The sequence below is a fragment of the Vipera ursinii genome, assembly GCF_947247035.1.
Source record: "Vipera ursinii genome assembly, chromosome: 6".
In the NCBI taxonomy this organism is placed as follows: Eukaryota; Metazoa; Chordata; class Lepidosauria; order Squamata; family Viperidae; genus Vipera; species Vipera ursinii.
The window spans coordinates 70215008-70236835 of NC_139515.1; the positions used below are offsets into that span (position 1 = coordinate 70215008).

Consider the following 21828-nt stretch of genomic DNA (forward strand, 5'->3'; position numbering starts at 1 on the left):
AGCATACATTATTCTTTAGGATTTTGGCCCCTACTTGCTATTCCACATGATATTTTTCTTTAAATATTTGTTTACACATGCTCCCATTATTCCACAGGATTCCTGGCCAAACTGTGCTGTTAGCTAAGTAAAGAGAAAAGAAGAGGAAGAGGAATTGGCAGCACAGAACAGAACTGCCACACAATCAGTAACTCAAGCGGTGCCTGACATCGAGACTCCTGTGATTCGGAGGAAACAGAGAGGCGAAAATATGGGACCTTGCAGGAAGAGAAAAGCTTCCGTGGAGCAGAAGGACGCTGTTTTTCTGAGGAGAAAGATCACCCTTACTCGGGCCATTGCATTGGCTGTAGGCACCATGGTGGGCAGTGGGATCTTCATTTCTCCTAAAGGGGTATTGCAAAACTCAGGCAATGTAGGGGTCTCATTACTTGTATGGCTCGCTTGTGGGATTCTGTCTCTGTTTGGTGAGTTGTGCAGTTTTCATTTTAAAAAAATACCTTGTTGATTTTTACATGCTGAGAAACTCAAACTATTAGAAGATAGATAGATGATAGATAGATAGATGATAGATAGATAGATAGATATAGATAGATAGATAGATAGATAGATAGATAGATAGATATAGATGATAATGATAGATAGATAGATGATAGATGTAGTTGATAGATAGATATAGTTGATAGATAATGAGATAGATAGATAGATAGATAGATAGATAGATAGATAGATAGATAGATAGATAGATAGATAGGGATGATAATGATAGATAGATAGATGATAGATGTAGTTGATAGATAGATATAGTTGATAGATAATGATATAGATGATAGATAGATAGATAGATAGATAGATAGATAGATAGATAGATAGATAGATAGATAGATAGATAATCCTTATAGTATATCTGATGATAGCAATATCCAAGCAAGGACTTGGCAGAGTGAATTCCTAAAAAAAAGGGAGGGGCTCTAATGGGAAGAGGAAGAATCTAATATTTGAACTAATGTGGAATCTGTGGCTTTTGCTGGCTTATAATGATCACTTTGTGCCAGTGAAACAGCAGGGAGCCATTATGGACCACAGGGCAGTAAGAAACTACTGCTAGTAGAATGTGGAAATAAAATGCATGCATGTCTACCACAGAAATCTGGGCCTGCTTGTTCCCCTTGGTAATAGCCTTCTGTCGCCCTACGGAATAGCTTCTTTTCTTCTCAATCCATCAATTTCATCTTAAGCATGGGGGTTAAAGAAAAAAGAAAAAACTGAGAAAGGACAGTGTATATGCCAGACATTTCCCCTCTATCCCATGCTAATTCTTCCAAATGAACATTTCCGTCCCTACCACTCACCCTTCTGAGTTTGCCTATCCTGTGTTGGAGACTTAATGTGTTTTGGATGGCACAGATTAAGATGCTCACTCCCTTCAGATGGGTACTGTATGCCTTGTTCCCTGAAGTTCCATTTGCATATGAGGTTTCTCTTTTCTTTGGCTCAAAACAACTCCCTCTTTTTCGCATCTATATGCCTCAGGGGTCTACGCTGTTTATCATTGCCAAAGAAAATGGATGAAAGTGGGCAGCAATTTTTTAAATGTTTGCATTTACTGGTTTATATGTCTGATGTAAATTTAGCAACCTTTTCATCTTTAAATAGAGGTAAAATGCACTTTACTACAGGGAGGAAGAGGCTATGTGTGTTCAGATGCTAGGGTTTGATGAGCCAGGCCCCTGATCCCCTTTTATGTGGTTCTTCATTTTTAAAAATCACACATTGCTAGGTATCCCTTCAAATAAAAGGACATGCTCCAATAGAAGCTTATCCTGTGAAAAGTAAAGCAGATGATCATCCTACACCTGTTGGTAAGTCAGACTGGCAGTCTGGTGTAGCCCTCTAAAATTGCCCATAGTACACCTGGCATAGCATTGCTTCGCAGTACTATAGAACATTTTCACAAGGAGCTCAAAGGAATACAGCAGAGGTCCCCAACCTTTTGGGCACCAGGGACCGGTTTTGTGGAGAAAGGTTTTTCTGTGGACTGGAGAGTGCATGGTTTTGTGTGCTACCTGAATCCCATGGATGGGCTTTGCTTGTTTGTGCAGACCGGTTGCTGGCATGCCGCGGCCCAGTACTGGTCCATGGACTAGTGGATGGGGACCTCTGGAATACAGGTAGTCCTCGACTTACAACCACAGTTGAGCCCAAAATTTCTGTTTCTATGCAAGACAATTGTTAAGTGAGTTTTCCCCCATTTTATGACCTTTCTCAACACAATTATTAAGTGAATCACTGCAGTTATTAAATTAGCAAGACAGCGGTTAAGGGAATCTGGCTTCCCATTGACTTTGCTTGTCAGAAGGGCTCCAAAGGGATCACATGACCCCGGGACACTGCAACTGTCATAAGTATGAGTCATTTGCATCTGAATTTTAACCATGTGACCTTGGGGATGCCGCAACAGTCATAAGTATGGCAAACAGTCATCTTTTTTCAGTGCCATTATAACTTTGACTGGTCACTAAACAAATGGTTGTAAGTCAAGGACTGCCTGCAAAGCATGTGGACTACACCATGCCCTGCTCAAATCTTGTAATTGTGGCAGCTACGAAAATATACTCTGGGATCTACTCACAGCTTTCAAGTGAGGTATTTTCTGCCTTAAAAGGATGCAGAAACATTGATGGAAGAATAGGAGATGGCCTTTTATATTATAACTCATTTATTGAGGTTTGTTTGAATCCTGGTTGCATTTTTAATACCTGTTTTGCCATCATGTTACATATTCTTTTTTATGATGGTTTAAGCTTTTGGGTGGCTAGGGAACAATAGTAAAAGGGACTAAAACACTATTATAAATAAAATGACTGAGCTGGAGAAATCCAGGTAAAAATCCCCCTCTTTCCCCACCAATCTTGTGTCACTCGTTGTGTTTTAATTCCAACTACTTTACAGCTGTGATGCACAGATAAATGTTTGCACCATTTGAAGCGCAGCCAAGTTCTTGGGGAAAAAATATTCTCAGTGATAATAATTACTGCATCTTACTAGAAATGAATTTCATGTCATGGTGTTCAGTTAGCTATGACTTGGGTGAAAATTACTGTCCAACCTTTTCTGGTCCAAGGGTCACTCTTGCTCTTTTAATAGTTTACCGGTGAATCATTTCCAAAACTGGGATGCTGAAATATTCAAACAACCAAATAAATAAAATAAAAACCAAGGGACTATCTCAGAGCCAAAATACCCCCCTGAATTTGATTTCATTTACTTTTAAACATAACAAATTATTAATGATAACACCTCAGTTGTTTTATATCACTCTGTGTTACGTTAAACAGTACATCTAATAATAGTTTTAATACAAAGGTGTCCCTAGTTTAAAATGTGGCAGTGGTGAACAAGATGAGATGTTAGGACCAAATATGCCTCAATATGGCCCCAAATGTCCACATTACATGTGCAGAAAGATCCATTGAGTTTAATGGAGCTTAGTCCCAGGAGAATGGATATGACTTACAACTCAGGTTTTTTATTGATTTCCAGGTGCTCTGTCCTATGCAGATATCGGAACATGTATTGCAAAGTCAGGCGGGCATTATATTTATCTTTTAGAGACACTTGGACCATTGCCGGCTTTCCTCCGATTGTGGGCTGAATTTATTATGATACGGTAAGGGTGGCTTTTCTTTGCCTTCCTTGTCTGAAAAGGAAGGAATGGCAGATGATGGGAAGATTTATTGGGAGCTTTGTCTCTTTAAATCTCTCAATGGGGCATGTTCCAGCTGTGTTTTTAAAGGCAGACAGCTGGTGAATGGAGCACCACTGAGATCTAACAAATGTTTGGAAGAAGGGAGGGGGGAAAGCATCTGAGAATGACAGGGAACAGTGGGGAAGAACGAAGAATGGAAGCAATAATAGAGAAAGCTCTAGGAAGACTCCAGGTCAAAAACAATCCCAAACCAAAGACGTCTTCCTTTCAGTCATAAGATAAATGGTTTTCTTCATTTCTTACGGTGCAGATACCACTGCCTGGCTTGCAATAAGCTAAAGGCCTGCCTCTCTGACTCCATAAAAATCAATTTGGGATTGATTGGATGACATTGTCCTCTTCCACCAAACCAAATCATTCCTCAGTCAACTGAACTGTCTTCCAGGGAACATCTAAGAGCTACAGAGATCCCTGCAACTGATGGATGGCAAATCTTGCATCAATAGAGTAGATCCATTCCTATTGCAGGCCAACACAATGATTCTGAAGGAATCCTACCTCACCGTGGTCAGAAGATCCAGATTTATTTCCTTTCAGCAGAGTCCACAGAGTATGGTAAAAAAAAAACACACACCAAGATGGCAGTTGTGATGTGGCATCAAAACTTTAGCTTCTTTTATATGTGATGTATACGTAGCTATAATCACAAAGTCATCTTGATTCTTTTGACCACATCCTATTGACAATCCTGCTCCTTTTCTTTTTATTATTATATTATCATGAAGGTCATAAGCCAGAAGAATGAGAAGAGGATAGCACAAAATAATAGTTTTGTAAAAAAAAACTATTATTAATACGTTATGCTTTGTAACATTGTACTGATGATTTAGGACTTCGACTTTGTATTTAGTTAGTTATGTGATTTATTTACTGACTGAAACCTGCTAGGCTCTAGGTAGCTTATAGAATTCACGATATTTAAACATTAAATGATATAGTATATTTAATTTATATATTAAGAACAATAAAAATAATTAAAATCAGAAGTGGCTTATTCCACAAACTATAACTGAACTAAACCATGACTTTTTTTTTTAATCCCATTTATATCCCGCCCTTCTCCGAAGACTCAGGGCGGCTTACAATTTAAAGCACAAATCAATGTGCTTAGCAGTAGCCTTCATTCTATGTATATGCCTGCTTATTAGGGCTTTCACACACACCCCAAGCGGCATTATTACAAAGTCAGCTTATTGCCCCCAACAATCTGGGTCCTCATTTTACCAACCTCGGAAGGATGGAAGGCTGAGTCAACCTTGAGCTTGGTGGGATGCGAACCTGCACTAATTGCAGGCAGCTGGTGTTACTTAAGGAGGCATTAGCCCACTGCTCCACCAAGGCTCTATGCAAGGTGTGGACTAAATCCACCATTTTGATTAAATGATAAACTTGGGTCTGCCAAACATTAAAAGTAGACATTTCTCAGACTTGAGTTCTCCTCATGTTCTATCCAATCTTCCAGATGAATATTTCTGAAAGCAATCACTATTTTCACTTTTAATTTCATTTCGCTTGTGGATTTTTTTCACAATGGAAAACCCACAAGCCTTCAACAAAAGCAAAGATGAGAGAAAGCAACAAAAAAGTGAAAGATTTGTATCTGATATTCTGGCTTTTATATTCCAGCCCTGCAAATATAGCTGTGGTGTCTTTGGCATTTGGTCGATACCTCATTGAGCCTTTCTTTGATTCTTGTGACGTCCCTTCTCTGGCTGTGAAACTGATCACTATGACAGGAATTAGTGAGTATCAGTGAATGCATGATCAAAGTATTTATAGTTTATTATCAATAAACAGGTATTTACTACAGTCTTTAGTATCAATTTTTTTTAAGTATCTTTGCTCTGAAGTAAGATAAACGACTGGAAGATTTAATAGTCACTTATTGCACAACGAATCTGATAAAATCTATGAAGCTACCTGTACAGGTAGGGATAGTTGATGAACACAGAATCCAAAACTTGCTAAGCTGATGTCTCACTTTCTGCTTCTAACATTTAATCAGGCCAGAGCAGAGTCAAAATCCTGTGGCAATGATTAGTACATTCTTAGCTCATTTATTTTGACTGTGGGTTAACACACATGATAAACAATGATGTGGTTTGTTTGGTTTTAGTTTAGTATATAGTGTGAACAAAGGCTTTGGCGATTTGTAAACCAGGTCTTCTATTTGTTTTATCTGTATTCAGCCAATAGTGGTTTGTTCAACCAACTATTGTTTAGCATGATTTGTGAACTCAGGATTTTTCTCAGTTCTCAGTGTGGAAGGGAGAATTGTGTTTTTTCCAGATATACATAATCTTTTTATTATTATTATTATTTTCTTCTCTTTTAAAGTACAAGCTGCCTATTATCACTTTGGAATCAGGAGGCCTCTAAATATAATAAATAAAAAGAAATATAAATCCCTTTGTTAACAGAAATATCTATTATCTTCCCAGATATCAATAAGCTCATGCAGATGCTTTAAACTGTGCAGTCTGTCAAATACCCAAAATTGTCTTATGATTTTCTTTTTTTATTAGTTTATAGTATAAAATACAAAAAGAAATAGGAAAAAGGGAATGGAAAAGTTCAGAAAAGGGGGGGGAGAAAAGGTGTTGACTTCCATTTCCCTTTGGTGCAGTAAACTAAGATAGTAACATCAAACCACAACTTTTTATATAGTGGTACAAACTAGTCATTTCTATATCAACAAATCTATCTCAAAAATCAAAGTTTCATTTTTTTCCACCTCAAGCACAAAGTCCAGATGTGGTTTCCAAGTAGTAAAAAATGTACTTATTTTTTATTTTATTTTATCAAAACAGTCAATTTAGCCATCTCTGCTAACTCCAGCAACTTTTGCAGCCATTGTGGGAATCAAAGTGTCCTTTCATTTTTTTGCATAAAGTAATCTGGTTGCCGTCAACATATATAACATCAAAGTTCCAATTTTTTCCCCAAGTCTTTTTTCCATTAAACCCAAAAGAAAAGTTTCTGGTTTTATCTTAATATTCACTTTAAGAATCTTCTGTATTAGAATATGAATCCTACTCCAATATTTCTTTGCAATTGTCTTATGATTTTCTTAAACTTGTTCCATCTGCACGCATAGCTGGGTACATTTAAATCACACACTACAACCAAATTCACCCAGCTATTACATTTGTTTAGCCCCAGTGTTGGAACCCTATTTAAATTATAAGCATTTTTATGATTATATGAGCCCTGGTGGTGCAGTTGTTGGAATGCAGTATTGCAGGCTAACTGGGCCCACAGCTTGGAGTTCAATCCTAACAGGGCTTGAGATTGACTCAACCTTCCAACCTTCCGAGGTCGGTAACATGAGACCCCAGATTGTTGGGGGTAATATGCTGACTTTGCAAACTGCCCAGAGAGTGCTGTAAAGCACTATGGGGTGGTAAATAAATCTAAATGCTATTGCTATTATTACTTGTGAAATCTTCAACATCATTTTTACTATCTTTTTTTTCTTGCTTCCCCAAAGCCCTTTCCAAACTCTCCCTCAGTTCCTTTCTCCATTTATCCCCCACTTCTCACCCTCCCAACCCAATTAGATCCATATGAACAGAAGCTCACAGAGAGTTAATTAAATCCTCTAATTGTTCTAGGGCAGGGGTCTTCAAACTTGGCACTTTTATGACGTGTGGACTTCAAGTCCCAGAATTCCTCAGCCAGCATGGCTGAGGAATTCTGGGAGTTGAAGTCCACACGTCATAAAAGGGCCAACTTTGAAGACTCCTGTTCTAGGGTACAGGAGAGCTATTCTGAGCTCTAATTTCTCCTGCTTCCTATTAACTTCTATATAATTCTTTTCCATTCTTTGTATTTTATCTTATTTATTTCCTTCCTATTTCCAGTCTTATGAAACAATACTGAACATTTTATAACTACCAGCCATCCTGTAAGTCCCTAATGCCAGAAATTCCTTTTATCCTATTTTCTTCTTTAAAAGATATATCAGTTCTTTAAGCATCAGCTCTGTTAATTCTTCACACATTCTTTATAAAATAGTCTTGTTAAAATTCTATTCATCTCTGGAAGCATAGAAACAGTCACTCTTTCTTGTGGTTGAAGTAAAACTATCTTGAAAGGAACCTCCATTTACACCTTATTCCATTTTTTTATAATTCTTCTGTTAAAGATTTGAAGGCTTTTCTTCTTTGTAACATGGCCAGATTATAATATTTGGAGATAAAATATTCAGTTAATCAGTCTTTTCTGCATGTTCTCTAATTTCAAAATCATTTCTTTTGATCCTGGGTATCAGTTTAATGTCTGTAATTATCTTTTTGAACTCTTTCAATATCAAACACACTTTTTTTAAAAGGCAACAGAAGTCTGGGCAACTTCTGAAACTTGAAAAGAAAATTATTTTCACTGAATTCATTAGTAACATATTTACTGACATCTGTTGGATCATATTAGCTGACTTCCCACATTCCACCTTAATATTTGTTGAATTGCTTAATTAGTTTTCCTATCAAATCAGTTCAAAGTTTCATCCTGAACAGTGATTAATTTTTGTGCACTCCATCAGAACGTCCTTCCCCATGAAATCTTCATTACTAGAGTGGAGTGCCAGTACAGCTACATTTGAATCATTCGTGTAAGCTTCTGCCTTTTGCAAATTGTTTTTGTTAGTTATCTTTGTTATTACTAATATTGCCAGGAATTCTAATAGTTGCATTTAAGCTGCAAAAACATGTAAAAACTCTTGGGCTATAAATACCCTATATTATAAGGTGGTATCTTTGCCCATAAGAGGTACACTGTTGGGAAAGTCCCCTCAAATTGGTATAGAATTTGTGGAACAGACAGCATATGTATAAGCACCTTGATGGATCAGTATATTCAGTGAGTGGGTGATGTGAAGAAAGTCATGTTAACTCTCTGGAATGTAGCTGCTTATTCAAAGCAGATTAAAGCCACCTCTTTGCATAAATCTATCAAAAAACATTGGAAGCAGCAGCATATTTTTGTTATATATAGCTAGCTATTATTTTCATTAGTGTTTTTTTCCCCAAAACTAAATAAAAAAGTGTTTCAAGCAATCTGATTAATGTTTAGTTATTTCTTTAATTATGTAGGCCATTCTCTGTTATTTTGCATTTCTTATTCTATCATGTTAACTCAGTGTGCATTTTTCCTATTAATTAGCTTAATATAATAGTTTAAAAGATTTTACCTGCATAATTTTTAAGATAAATTACTTGCAGCGAGGGAATCTGTCTTGCTTTCAGGATTACGGAGTGTTCCTATCCAAACTGATTGTTATCACTTTATTTAGTTTTGCAATAGGAAAGCCCTAACTGAAAGCATAATTAAATCAGCTTATGCAGCTCTCTCTCTCTCTCTCTCTCTCTCTCTCTCTCTCTCTCTCTCTCTCTCTCTCTCTCTCTCTCTCCCAATTCAGCCTTAGCCATAGTCCTGAACTGTTGGAGTGTGAGTTGGGCTGCCAAAGTACAGACAGTGCTCACTGTCCTGAAGATGATCACTGTGGGTCTAATTATTGTTCCTGGGATGTTGGCACTTGGAAATGGTAAGACATGGAGCACCAGAAGAAGTGGAGGATGCCAAAATTAACAAAAGAAAAAGCAAGGGGATATTGGCACTGGAAAGATAAAGAGAGGTAGAAGACACCCACTCTCAGACACACTTGAATGTTTGCTCTTTGGTTCTTTATTTGAAGGGTTATCTTATCCAAGTCAGACTTAATTTGTTAGTCTAAAGCAGTGGCCCCCAACCTTTTGGGCGCCAGGGACAGATTCCATGAAGAGAGGTTTTTTTCCATGGACCGTAGGGGGAAGTGGTTTTGTGTGCTGCCTGCATGCCGCAGATGGAGATTTACTTGTTTGCGTGGACTGGTTTCTGGCATCTGTGGACTGGTACCAATCTAGGGACCGGGGTTGGGGACCTCTGGTCTAAGTTGACAGGAGCCTTTCTGTTATTCTTAAAGATTCATGCATACATTGAAATTATGTAGTTTCAGCTAGCTCAGCATTCCCCACCTGTTCTTTTCCAGAGATATACCTCTATAGCCCCCAGAATTCCACAAAACTATATTATTAGATTCCAGATTTTAGTCTCTACTAACATGGTCACTGTTAAGAGAAGTGGAATTGTGCAACAACTCAACTAAATTGGCTACATTTAGTCTCAATGAAGCTGTCAAAGCAGAACCCATGGGCCAAGGATCCTTCACACGTACTTCTGAAATTCCACCAGCAATTCTTTCTCCCTTTTCCTGTTTCCTATTCTGGGCATTTTCCACTCAGAGTCATCTGAAACTGCAAGATGAGCAGCAAATAAATGTGATGATAGTTGTAATAATAACAGAAAGTTTTCATATTAACTTCCTTGCCAGACACTGATGTTGGTACTTCTTCTCTCTCTCTCTCTCTCTCTCTCTCACAACACAAGGCTGCAAACCTTCAGTGCAACACAATAATAATAATAAATGTGTAGGATTTTGCATCATCACAGCTGCCATCTGTTTGTTTTTTTTAATTACATCTTGTGGATACCCCGATATCTTCAGAAGGCCTATGGGATAAGGAGAAGGCAAACACTAGTACAGAATAAGAATATTTCTTTGGTTTTTTTTAAAAGAGTGCTATTGATTTATGTAGCCCTTAAACTCCAGGAATCTTAGATCTTAGATTTTTACCTGGTTTTCTTGTTCAGGTGATACAAAAGCCTACATTAGAAAGATGCTAATTATGAGGTAGTCCTCAACCTGCCTTATAATTTAATGACCATCCAAAGTTACAACTCTGAAAAAAACGACTTATGACCATTTTTCTCACTTATGACCATTGCAGCATCCCCATGGTGACATGATCAAAATTCAGATGCTTGGCAACTGACTCATACTTATGACAGTTGTAGCGTCCCAGGGTCATGTGATCCCTGTGTGCAACCATCTGACAAGCAAACCCAATGGGGAAGCCAGATTCACTTAACAACAGTGTTACTAATTTAACAACTGCAGCGATTCACCTAATAACTATGGGAAGAAATGTCATTAAATGGGGCAAAGTTCACTTAACAAATGTCTCACTTAGCAACAGAAATGCTAGCCTCAGTTGTGGGCATAGGTCAAGGACTATCTTTATTGTTTGTTACAAGAAAGAGGAAAAGTATGTCTTTTTTTTACTAGGTCATAATGAAAATTTCCAGGATAGTTTTGACACAAGTTCCTTAACACTTGAAAAGCTGCCTCTTGCTTTTTATTCCGGGATGTTTGCTTATGGAGGATGGTAAGTTTCTAAATTATGAGCTTTTTAACTTTTTTCCTTTTCTAAATGGTAGAAGGGACACTGATGCACCCTCAAAGTTGTAACTAATTTTTTTAAAAAAAATATCTATTTGGAAATCATTACATTTATTCAACTTTCAATCAAATTTATAGCAGTGTAAATATATTAAGCCGTATGATTGGTTTGCTTTTATTTATTTTTAAATTATGTATGTTGATATTCCAAAGAGAATTTTTCTGGGATTTGAGTTTAACATATTGTATGAGCAAACATGCAACTTATCAGCTCAAGCAATAGTTGGCAATGGATTAGTAACCTTAATGCTCTCAATTGCAGTATGTCTGCTAATTTTCCCTAAATGTATTAGGTAAAGGTAAAGGTTTCCCCGCACATGCGTGCTAGTCGTTTCCAACTCTAGGGGCCGGTGCTCATCTCCATTTCAAAGCCGAAGAGTCAGCGCTTGTCCGAGGACGTCTCCGTGGTCATGTGGCTGGCATGACTAGATGCCAAAGGCGCACAGAACGCTGTTACCTTCCCACCGTAGTGGTCCCTATTTTTCTACTTGCATTTTTACGTGCTTTCGAACTGCTAAGTTGGCAGAAGCTGGGACGAGTAACAGGCGCTCACTCTGCTATGTGGCACTCGGGATTTGACCCGCCAAACTGCCGATCTTCTGATCGACAAGCTCAGCGTCCTAACCCACTGACATTTAACCCACTGAAATTTTTTAAACATTTAAAAAACCCTGATAAGATGCCTTTTTAAGGTTGATAAAGCCTGTCTGAATGAACTGTGAATTCCATTTCTGAAGACAGAAACCTTACTTTAAATTATAAAGGAGTTTTGTAATTGGCTTGCTGCTATTTATGTGGTTAGGCGTTAGACAAAAATTATGGCTCTCCTTTAAGATGAAATGCAAACTCTCGACTAGAATAACCTATATGGCATGAAGTGGATCAGAGCATATTTTGACTCTTTTATTTGTTTGCTTATTTCAGGTTCTATATCAACTTTGTAACTGAAGAAATTGTAGATCCTAAAAAGTAAGTGTGCAGGAATAATCACCCATTTTGCATTTATTGTTGTTATAATATGTGACGTCTAGAGGGTGTTCTTGCCAAAGAAATTCAGAAGCTATGGATGATAAAAACTACAGTCTCAACCAAGGAGACAACTAAACAATTAAAGAGGGGAGAGGAAGACTAGACGACTCAGAAGTTTGCCGGACAACTGAGAAATCCGAGGAGGAAGTTGAAATGTTGTAGATGAGTAAAACTGAATAATTAGTACTTGTTCGAGTCCAGGAATATGTTATATCTTTATATAATATATTGGATTTATATATATAATATGGAGTGGATTTATATGTCATGCTAATCCAAAAATGCTTGTATTACACATTCGTGATGCGGGGCTTGCTACAATTCCAATCCCAAGGCTTTTTCGAAAAACTTTGCTATTCTGAGGTCAGGAAGAAGAGTGCTGCAGACAGGACAAACTCCCAGGACAAAATTTGAACTCAAAACAGGGAGCTGGATGGCAAAGAACTGTCAAGTCAGTTCAACTCTGGCATGTCCATCTGGTTTTCTTGTCCTTTTTACCAAAGGACTAGGATGAACCCAAAGGAGTTGTTATTAAGGCTTAATTGAAATAGTCCTGACAAAGCCCATGCCTAATAGCTCCTAAGTCTTGATTGGGCTCAGTTCAAATCTGCAACCAATCTATCAAGTTTACCTGCTAACTTTGTTCAGTCCTACAACCAAGATCCAGTGCTATCTAGAACTATCTTAAAGTGTCATCCATTAACTTCTTCCATCAAAGATCTCCTCCTTCTTGCCAGAGGTCTCATTGTGAAGACTCCATTATTCTTTATCACTTCAGCAGCTCCTCTGAGTAAATGCCTATTTTCAGGTTTTATTTATCACCTCACTATAACAAAATTATTATTTGGATCCTGGATTGTCTTTATGTCAGATTCACAGAGAGATGTGGCCTCCTATAATTGAACTTGACCCTTGTTTAATCTGATGTAATTTTTCTTTTTTTTAACTTAACAGCCTTTCCTGTCTGCTTAGCACAATGAGTTCATTGGATTAGAAAGGAAATCTACTGGCATCACCAAAATTGCCATAATTAAAGGGCTGTTTCAGTGGAGGCAGTCAGAAAAATAAAAGCACTTATTTGGGGGGCATGAGGAAGAAAAGGCAAAAATAATAGATTATGTTAACTGGTTTGCTTGCCTTTTACTTCTGTACAGCTAAGGCTGTAGTTTAGTGTAGCCTACAGTTTATGCTGTTACAGTAAACGTAATACGCATGAAACTATGCTGCCAAAAAAGTTGAACATTTTTGATGATTCCAAATCTCCTGTTTACATAACATGCTTCACAGTTTATCATCCACGTGAGGCCACTGGGTAAGGTCATCTGTTGGAATCCAGAATAACAATAACAGAGTCGGAAGGGACCTTGGAGGTCTTCTAGTCCAACCCCCTGCTCAACTGGGAAACCCTACAGTATACCATTCCAGACAAATGGTTCTTAATCTATTAAAATCTCTTCTTAAAAACCTCCAGTGTTGGAGCACCCACAACTTCTGGCTCCAAGTCTTTCCACTGATTCTGTCAGGAAATTTCTCCTTAGTTCTAGGTTGGTTCTCTCCTTGATTAGTTTCCATCCATTGCTTCTTATCTTGCCTTCAGGTGCTTTGGAGAATAGCTTGACTCCCTCTTCTTTCTGACAGCCCCTTGAATATTGGAACACTGCTATAACGTCACCCCTCATCCTTCTTTTCATTCAACTAGATATACCCAATTCTTGCAACCATTCTTCATATGTTTTAGCCTCCAGTCCCCTAATCATCTTTGTTGCTCTTCTCTGTACTCTTTCCAGAATGACATCATAAATATCCAGTATCAATAGCATACCCAACTATAAATCTAACCCCAGTGCCAGCCAGGAAATTCTATCAAGGTTTTACCCCAATGCATGGAGGCTTTATGGCTTTGGATGGGGAGGAACACTTAAGCTCAAGTCTGAGTGGCTGTTGATGTTTGGACCTCCTGTATCTGGAGTGGTTCCATTTTTACTCCTAAATGGGATTGCACTTCCCTTTTCAGGACTAGTGTGCAATTTCAGTTGTGTGTGTGTTTCTTAGTCACAGATCCTGCACAAACACCAGATAGGAGCTCTACCTTTGTGGGCTTTTACACAAATTCATGCAGTGCACCAATTGTTCCCATACCAAAACTGTCACAATTCATAAGTGGTCATCTTCTGGTTGGACTGTTGCAACCCACTTTATATGGGATATCCTTGAAGACTACTAGGAAGCTGTAGCAAGTCCAGATTGCAGAGGCACAATTGTAAGCATGCCTCAACCTGCCCATGTAACAACCTCTGTTCTGTGCTTTGCACCTCTTGGCAGTAGATTTGTAGGAGCAATGCTGGTTATATGCAGCTTAAATAATGGTTACCATATATAAAGCCTGCCATGGCATATGAGTTGGTTAATCTGACACTAGTCATAGCCAAAAGATAATGTACAATTATTGCTGGACCGTATTAAAATTAAACTTTTTTTTTCCAGGAACATCCCTCGGGCAATAATCGTTTCCTTAATTGTTGTTACAGTCAGTTATATCCTTACTAATGTATCTTACTATGCTGTCTTGACACCGCAAGAAATTCTCAGTTCAGATGCAGTAGCTGTGGTGAGTATACTTTGCTCATTATTTGCAATTCTTTAAGTGCTGTTAGTAAGATCAGGAGTAAGAAGACTTATTGGGGGAAAAAATCAGGTTTAATCCAAAAAATAACAAATTGAATGCCCAAAGTAAACACCTGTCTCATGGACCGTGAAACAAGCACATAAAGGAGTCAGTAAAAGCTGCTTTGTGTGCCCAAAAATAATAAAAATCAAATGGTTTCCATAATATTAGTGAATATATTGCTTCTTGTGGAATCAAACTCAGGATCCAAAACATCAACCCAAAAAAATCAAAGCTCACTGCAGCGTAGATTAGATGGCACATCCTGGAGGGATTTCCTCCAAATCATGGAAGACACATTCTGCAGACAAAGAAATACACTCGTAAGGAGGGGAAAGGAGGGGGAAATGATATAAGCATATGCATGTATAAGTAATACATATTCATAAGTAATAATGAAAAGATTTAAGGCTACTTTCTGCCCTCCTGCAGTTTACAGAGAACAATAGTCTGAAGAAATTTGCATCTTGAGGTTCAGGGGTTCTAATGGGAATGTTTTTACAAAAACTTACAATAGACAGCTGTGCGCTAGAAGTTGCAAGGTCGCATTCTTTATGTCTGTTTGTCTATTATATAGTCCATTCATCTGAAAATTGATTTCCCCAATACTCTTCAAAGCAAAGTAATAATGTAGCTGTATCTTTAGTTGTCAAAATGATGGGCATGTATATCTTTGATATTTTAACTGTAAGCCTTCAAAAATGTCTTAAATTTCTACCACCTTACTACTCTGGAAAACATCTAGATCAGGGGTGTCAAACTCAATTTCATTGAGGGCCACATCAGCACTGCGGCTGCCCTCAAGGGGCTGGGTGGGTATGGCCAGGGTGGGTGTGGCCTACTGGGTGGGCGTGGCCAGCTCTACATCGTTCACATCAAGGGTGGCTATGGGGGCCTGGGCAGGAGTGGGACAGATCTGAGGGTCTCTGGCAGAAGGAGGGTCTCTGGGCCAGGGCCAAGGCAGTGGGGGCCGTTCCCTCACTGTTTCCAGGATGGCTTCGCAGGCCACATGAAACCACTTCGCGGGCCGCATTCGGCCCCCGGGCCTTGCGTTTGACATGTCTGATCTAGATATTGCTCCAAAACAAAAGTACAGGTATTCTGTAAGAAATACTTTAAGGCTCCATTAAATGAACAGTTAACAGCAAACTCATCAAGCAGGTAAAACTCTTTAAATATCTAGGTCTCTATTTTCAATGTTCTCTTGCTGATCTACTCAAACAATAGAGCTTCTAGTAAAAGTTTCCAAAGTGTCTCTTGTGATTAAAATATACAGCTCAATTTTGTAACAATTATTTCTCAGTAGCTATTAAACGATTTAAAGCTAAAGTTCTGGGTTTGATGCTATATAATATTCAGTTGTGTATTTACAAGAAAGTTCCTAATTTAGAAGCAATCCAATCAAAATTCTTGAAAAGCTTACAAGTTTATTCCATTTCCCATCTCCTGACACAATTAGAATTAGGCTGCATTTCCCTTGGAGCTTGATTAAGATTTTTTCTTAAATTTTGGTTGAAGCAAATCTACTGGGGAACTTCCTTAGTTTATTTCATCTTGCCTGATAAATTATCTTCCAATATAAAAAGGCAAATTAATGACAATTTGGCATGTTGTGGTCTTAACTTGTCTACACACCTGCTTTGGGACTTGATAAAATCTGGCTGAATTAAAGTAGAGGAATTGGGATCTAGACATCCAAAATGCCAGAGCCAAAGTCACCCATCCCTTTCATAGCACAAATATTTCTCCTCTCCAGTCTATCCATACATATTTGTATCACATTTTATAGTAATATCAAGGTAGTTCCTTTTAGGGCAACAACTGGTAGATATATAAATGTCCCATATGAAAGTTGAATTTGTTTCTGTTCAGACTGACATAATTGTCTCACATATACATGAAAATATCCATTGTGCACCCAAAGGTAATCACGTTAATACTTCCAATTGGTAATGACTCTCAATTGCCCATTGTAATCAGGAGGCACTTATCCTTCTGGATGACCACTCTTCAGAAATCTCTAAGGCCCTGCAAAATTCTTGTCAATATATATAGCTATTTAAAACTGTCTGGTGCTTCCCTCATGCTATCTTGCAATTTTAAATTTTACTTTTACAGTTAATTGTACTGTGTTCTGGTCTTTTGATTGTATTTGATCTTGGACCATAAATAATGGATGTATACTTCATTTATGATTTGTTATTGTTTTCCATTATACTGAATTAATTTCATGATTATTATGTGAATAACTGTAAACAAGACTTACAGTTACTAGAATTGAGGCAGTGGATAAATTATACCACTTTTTTAAAAAAAGTCAATAAAATAAATAAAAATACATTTGGGGAGGTCCATTAACCGATTTTTTAAAAAGTTAATAAAATGAACACTATATTTGTCTTGCCTTTTATTACTGTGCTAGTTCTCTTGAAAGGTAACTACAGAAAGAAAAAAATATGTAAAATAAAAGAGTGATAATTCCTTCTTCTAAATGATATACAAATATGTAAAGGGAAGGGAAAAATAAAGATTCCTTATTTTTTTCCTAGAGTTTCACTGATAAAGTTTTCAAGAACATTTCCTCTGCAATTCTAATCCTTGTAGCTCTCTCATGTTTTGGTGCTTTAAATGGAGGAATCTTTGCTGCATCCAGGTAAAGTCCTGAAAGCATTTTGAATAAATTGGATTCTGACTCTGTTTCCTGAACTATCAAAATAATAAAAAGATATAAAAATAAATAAATAAAAAGGGAAAGTGTCACTGATATATGCAAGAGGTATAACATTAGAAATATACATTTTTGTTCCTTTTTTCAAATAGCAATTTAATAGGGAAACCTCTAAAACCTAATAAATTATAGGAAAAACAAGCCAACACAATAAATCCTTAATATAAATAAAACACACATGTGTGTGTATATCCATATTCTTTAAAGAGATGAGATGGCTATAAAAAAGAAAGACATGAATTTATGTAAAGTTCTGATACAGTTTAAAGAAAAAAATGATATAGCATTGAACACACTATAGTTCTTGTACTATAAGTTTTTAAAAACACAGTAAACAGATACATATCATAAGTTTACATGTGCCACAAGCCAGAGATGGTTCGATTCCAACAATATATGATTTTCTGGGGAATAAAAAAAACAAACACTAACATTGCAAAGGGCATTTTAACAATCTTGCATTATTCTAACTTTCAAGAAGCAAAATATAATGCAATCATTGGACTTATGTAGGATACTATGGGGTTTTTTAAATGAACAAGTAATAGTTAGCATATAACTAAGACCATAATAAGCTATGGTTTAAAAACAACAATGACCAAATTAATTTTCGTGACTTCACTGTAACCAATACTACAAAACATTGGCTCTACTTAAAAGCTATCTTTATTATGCAGGATGTTGTTTGCAGCTGCACGAGAAGGACAGTGGCCAGTCCTCTTTTCAATGATACACCTGGAAAGACACACTCCTGTCCCAGCTTTAATATTAATGGTATGAGCTTAAATTTCGGAATTCTACCTCCCTGTTCTTAAATGAAGGAACTAAGAATTTGAGAATGAAATCTATACGTATCCCCTTTTTTATCAGAATCCTATGTTATAATCACAGATGTTTCATTTTTCTAAATAATTCCTAAGAAAAAAACCCTTCGGCTAACATTTGGTACAGGTTTTCATAACTGATATTCCTATCACTTAGATAATTCAATTTAAAATTTGTGCTTAGCAAGTAATCCAAACTATATTGGTTTCTCTGACCTGACCTATAATCAGCTCTAAATATCTGTATTGAAAGAAAATTGTTGCTAATGTTTAATTTTGTTGAATAAAAGGAACAAAAAGAAATATTTATATGTTCTGTTGGCTTTCTTTATTGACCCAGTTACCTTTGGTCTACTTGATGGTGTCCATTGGTGACCTTTATGGACTTTTAAACTTCTACAGCTTCTCCCGCTGGTTCTTCCTAGGACTTACCACACTGGGGTACATGATACATTGCTTCCAACATCCAACAATAGTGAGACCTTTTAAGGTAGGATCAATATCAAATTGGAAACCAGAATATTGCTTCTACTTTTCTGGAAGAAAGATATTGACATAAGAACATAGGAAGATATAGGGGGGGTGAATAAAACACTGATTACGTTAAGACATAATGCAAACAAATTCTTTCTTGTCCAATACTATTTCTAGTAAATCAATGTTGTATCTTTATTCATGACCATCCACATTCATTCATAATTATTTATTCTTTCCTTTCTTTCTGGAGTGAAGCACAAAAGGAAAGATCCCTAAATCTTGACTGTAGTTTGCTAATGAAATATTTAAAACATAAAGTTCCATCATTCTAGTTTACAATTGATTTTTAACTGTAGAATATGCATTCATGTTTAATATTTAATCAGGATTAAATATAACAGTCATAATTACATACACTGTAATTGTGCATTGTCAACAGAAACATCAATTTATGTTCTCATTTCTATTCCCATGTTCTCTGGAAATCAAACCAAAAGCAAACCAAGGATTCATAAAACCACACAAAAAAGAAAATCCTGCATAGCACATGAATAATTTATTGGCCCTTTGATTGGCAAAATTATATAAATATATTTTGATTGTTCTTCCATGTGTTGTAAACATTATAGTTGCTTGCATGTCCTTCCATGTGTTGTAAACATTACAGTTGCTTGCAGGTTTAAAGATGGCCTGTTGATTACCTTCTGACTCATTCCTTTAGGTGCCTCTGTTCTTCCCACTGGTATTCACAGTAGCCTGTTTCTTCATTGTGGGGACATCACTATATTCAGATCCTGTGAACACCAGTATTGGATGCGCTTTAACTTTATCTGGCTTACCTGTCTACTATCTGGTGGTTCAGAAAACTAGAATACCAGGCTGCTGTACATCAAAGTTCAGTAAGTTTAGCCAGGAGTACTACTATATTGGGGAGGTACCAGGTCATATGCTCACTACTCTGGCTACTTCATTGTCTAACTTTTACCTCCCTACTCCATACCATTCTTTCCATGTGCTTCTTTGCACTCTATTTCACCACTGCTTGGGCAGTGTAGGGAAAGAAACATAGGGTCAGATTACTTATAGAACAGGCTTCACCCTATCTCATCAGCCAGCCTCAATCGATCAGGCTACAGACCCCATCAGTCAAATAATTTTGACTGGCAGGGTTTAGGAAGAAAGCTTTCTCTGCTGCTGCCCCCACTGTGCAACCTCCTGCCCTCAGAGGTGAGGAAAACCCCCAATCTCTTACAAAAGGGGTCAAATCTTGGTTCTGAATACTTGTGGGGGGTCGCAGAGGACCATTCAACTGTGTGCCTGACTAGTCCCATGAGAGCCCCTCCTTGTAATAACCAATGTTAAATCTTAGGATTTTTACCTTTTGATGTTTATCATTAATATATAATTTTAAATTTTTTAATCCTAATTAAATTGTACCGTTAATTTTTATATGTTGTTTTTATCAATTATATTCATTTTAATAGAGCACAGAGCCCACTTTAAGGGAAATGGGCATTTTAAATATGAACTATAAATAAACATGTGGAACAGCAAAAGCCAGCAGAAATAGATATGCTAACACTATACTGTTCGGCATATTTTAAAAACTTTGGGGAAATGGGACCCTCTTTGCCCCTTCTCTGACCTTTTACTGAATGTTTATCTTATTTGCTGGTCACTCCACTAGTAGCAAAATGAGCAATAGATGTAGCAATAACCCACCCACCCCAGGATAGACCACATAACCTGTGAAGCCAAGCAAAATTTCACCAGTCTTCATAAGCTAAGATTGTGTAGACCAGGGTGGGGAATGATGGCCCCTTTATGACTTGTGGTACCGAAATTCAAATAAGCCATAAGCAGTTAACTGCATTAAAATTTAATTGCAAAAAGACAGTATCAAGCAAAATAGGAATGTATTCACAGGGCAATATATGGTTCAAAATAGCTGTGTAGCTCATAAAAACATATGTCTTTTAGTAAAATGTGCTAACATGAGAAGATTCTACCAAGCCAATATTTGAAGCAATCTAATTATTATTTTTTAACTGAAAAACATCAGATGATTGCTCTCTGAAAGAATTTATTTTTATTGTTTCCTCTTTGGAACTATTTAGACTCCATGACAGTGAAGCTACAGATCCTGATGAAGGTGACTCTTCAGGAAGTCCAGATGTATTGAAGGAGTTGTGTATTTGGAGTAAGGAAAACAATATTTAGACTGCAAGGAACCTGCAAACTCCTGACGCTACTACTGTAAGAAACATACCTCCAAGCCATTTTAAAGCAAGGAGCAAGAGATACAGTATGTGAGAATCTCTTTCCATGAGTTACCTCATGTTTCATTTTGTCTTTCAAAGGTATAAGACTGATCTTCTCCTGCCCAGAAGCTTGAACAAGCAGTTTATAAGGAATAAAAAATAAATCAAAACTCTTTATGAAAAACCCATCAGCAATATCTGCAGAACCTTAAGCAAGTCTTAGTTCAGTATACAGTATATAGTAACCATAATATTGTTGTCTACAGCACTTCCTTCTTATGACAATAAGCAATCTATTGTCATAGGAAATGTGGGTCTTGCTCGCCCTAGAAATGTTCAAGCTTGCACAAAAGTATAGTAATAATTAGTTAAAAATGAAAATTCAGTTCACAAAATGACTGATAAATAGAGGTTGAAAATGTTTTAAGGTTAAAATCTCCACATCCAAAATATTCCAACCTCAAAACCATTCCCAACCTTATCAGAAATGGTCTGCCATTGGAACAGCCCGCTCTGACTCTACTAAAAAAGAAAAAAAACAGTATAAACTGTTCTGCCTTCCATTTTCAAAGCCAGAACATGTTGCTAAGATTGGAATGCTTCTGGTGAGACTGATGTTTCTGAAATCTGGCAATTTAAATCTTGAAATGATCTGCACACTGCTGATACAGAGACATATCCCAAGTAAATATTCTACATGTACGGTATGGCCCTAAAGATTTAGGACAAGTGTTGCAAT

General features: G+C 37.1%; 1 protein-coding gene across 1 annotated transcript; it reads left to right on the plus strand.

The window, feature by feature from the left end:
• Positions 1 to 250: 250 nt before the first annotated feature.
• On the plus strand, positions 251 to 21308 carry LOC310642383 (cystine/glutamate transporter-like; the record flags this gene model as incomplete). Its single annotated transcript, XM_083366048.1, has 12 exons — positions 251 to 464; positions 3541 to 3667; positions 5393 to 5508; positions 9186 to 9311; positions 10932 to 11031; positions 12030 to 12074; positions 14619 to 14742; positions 17349 to 17452; positions 18205 to 18301; positions 18692 to 18841; positions 19550 to 19727; positions 20946 to 21308. The coding sequence occupies 12 exons, from the start codon at positions 251 to 253 to the stop codon at positions 21008 to 21010; spliced, it is 1446 nt and encodes a 481-aa protein (XP_083222174.1). The 3' UTR covers positions 21011 to 21308.
• Between the last annotated feature and the right edge of the window lie 520 nt (positions 21309 to 21828).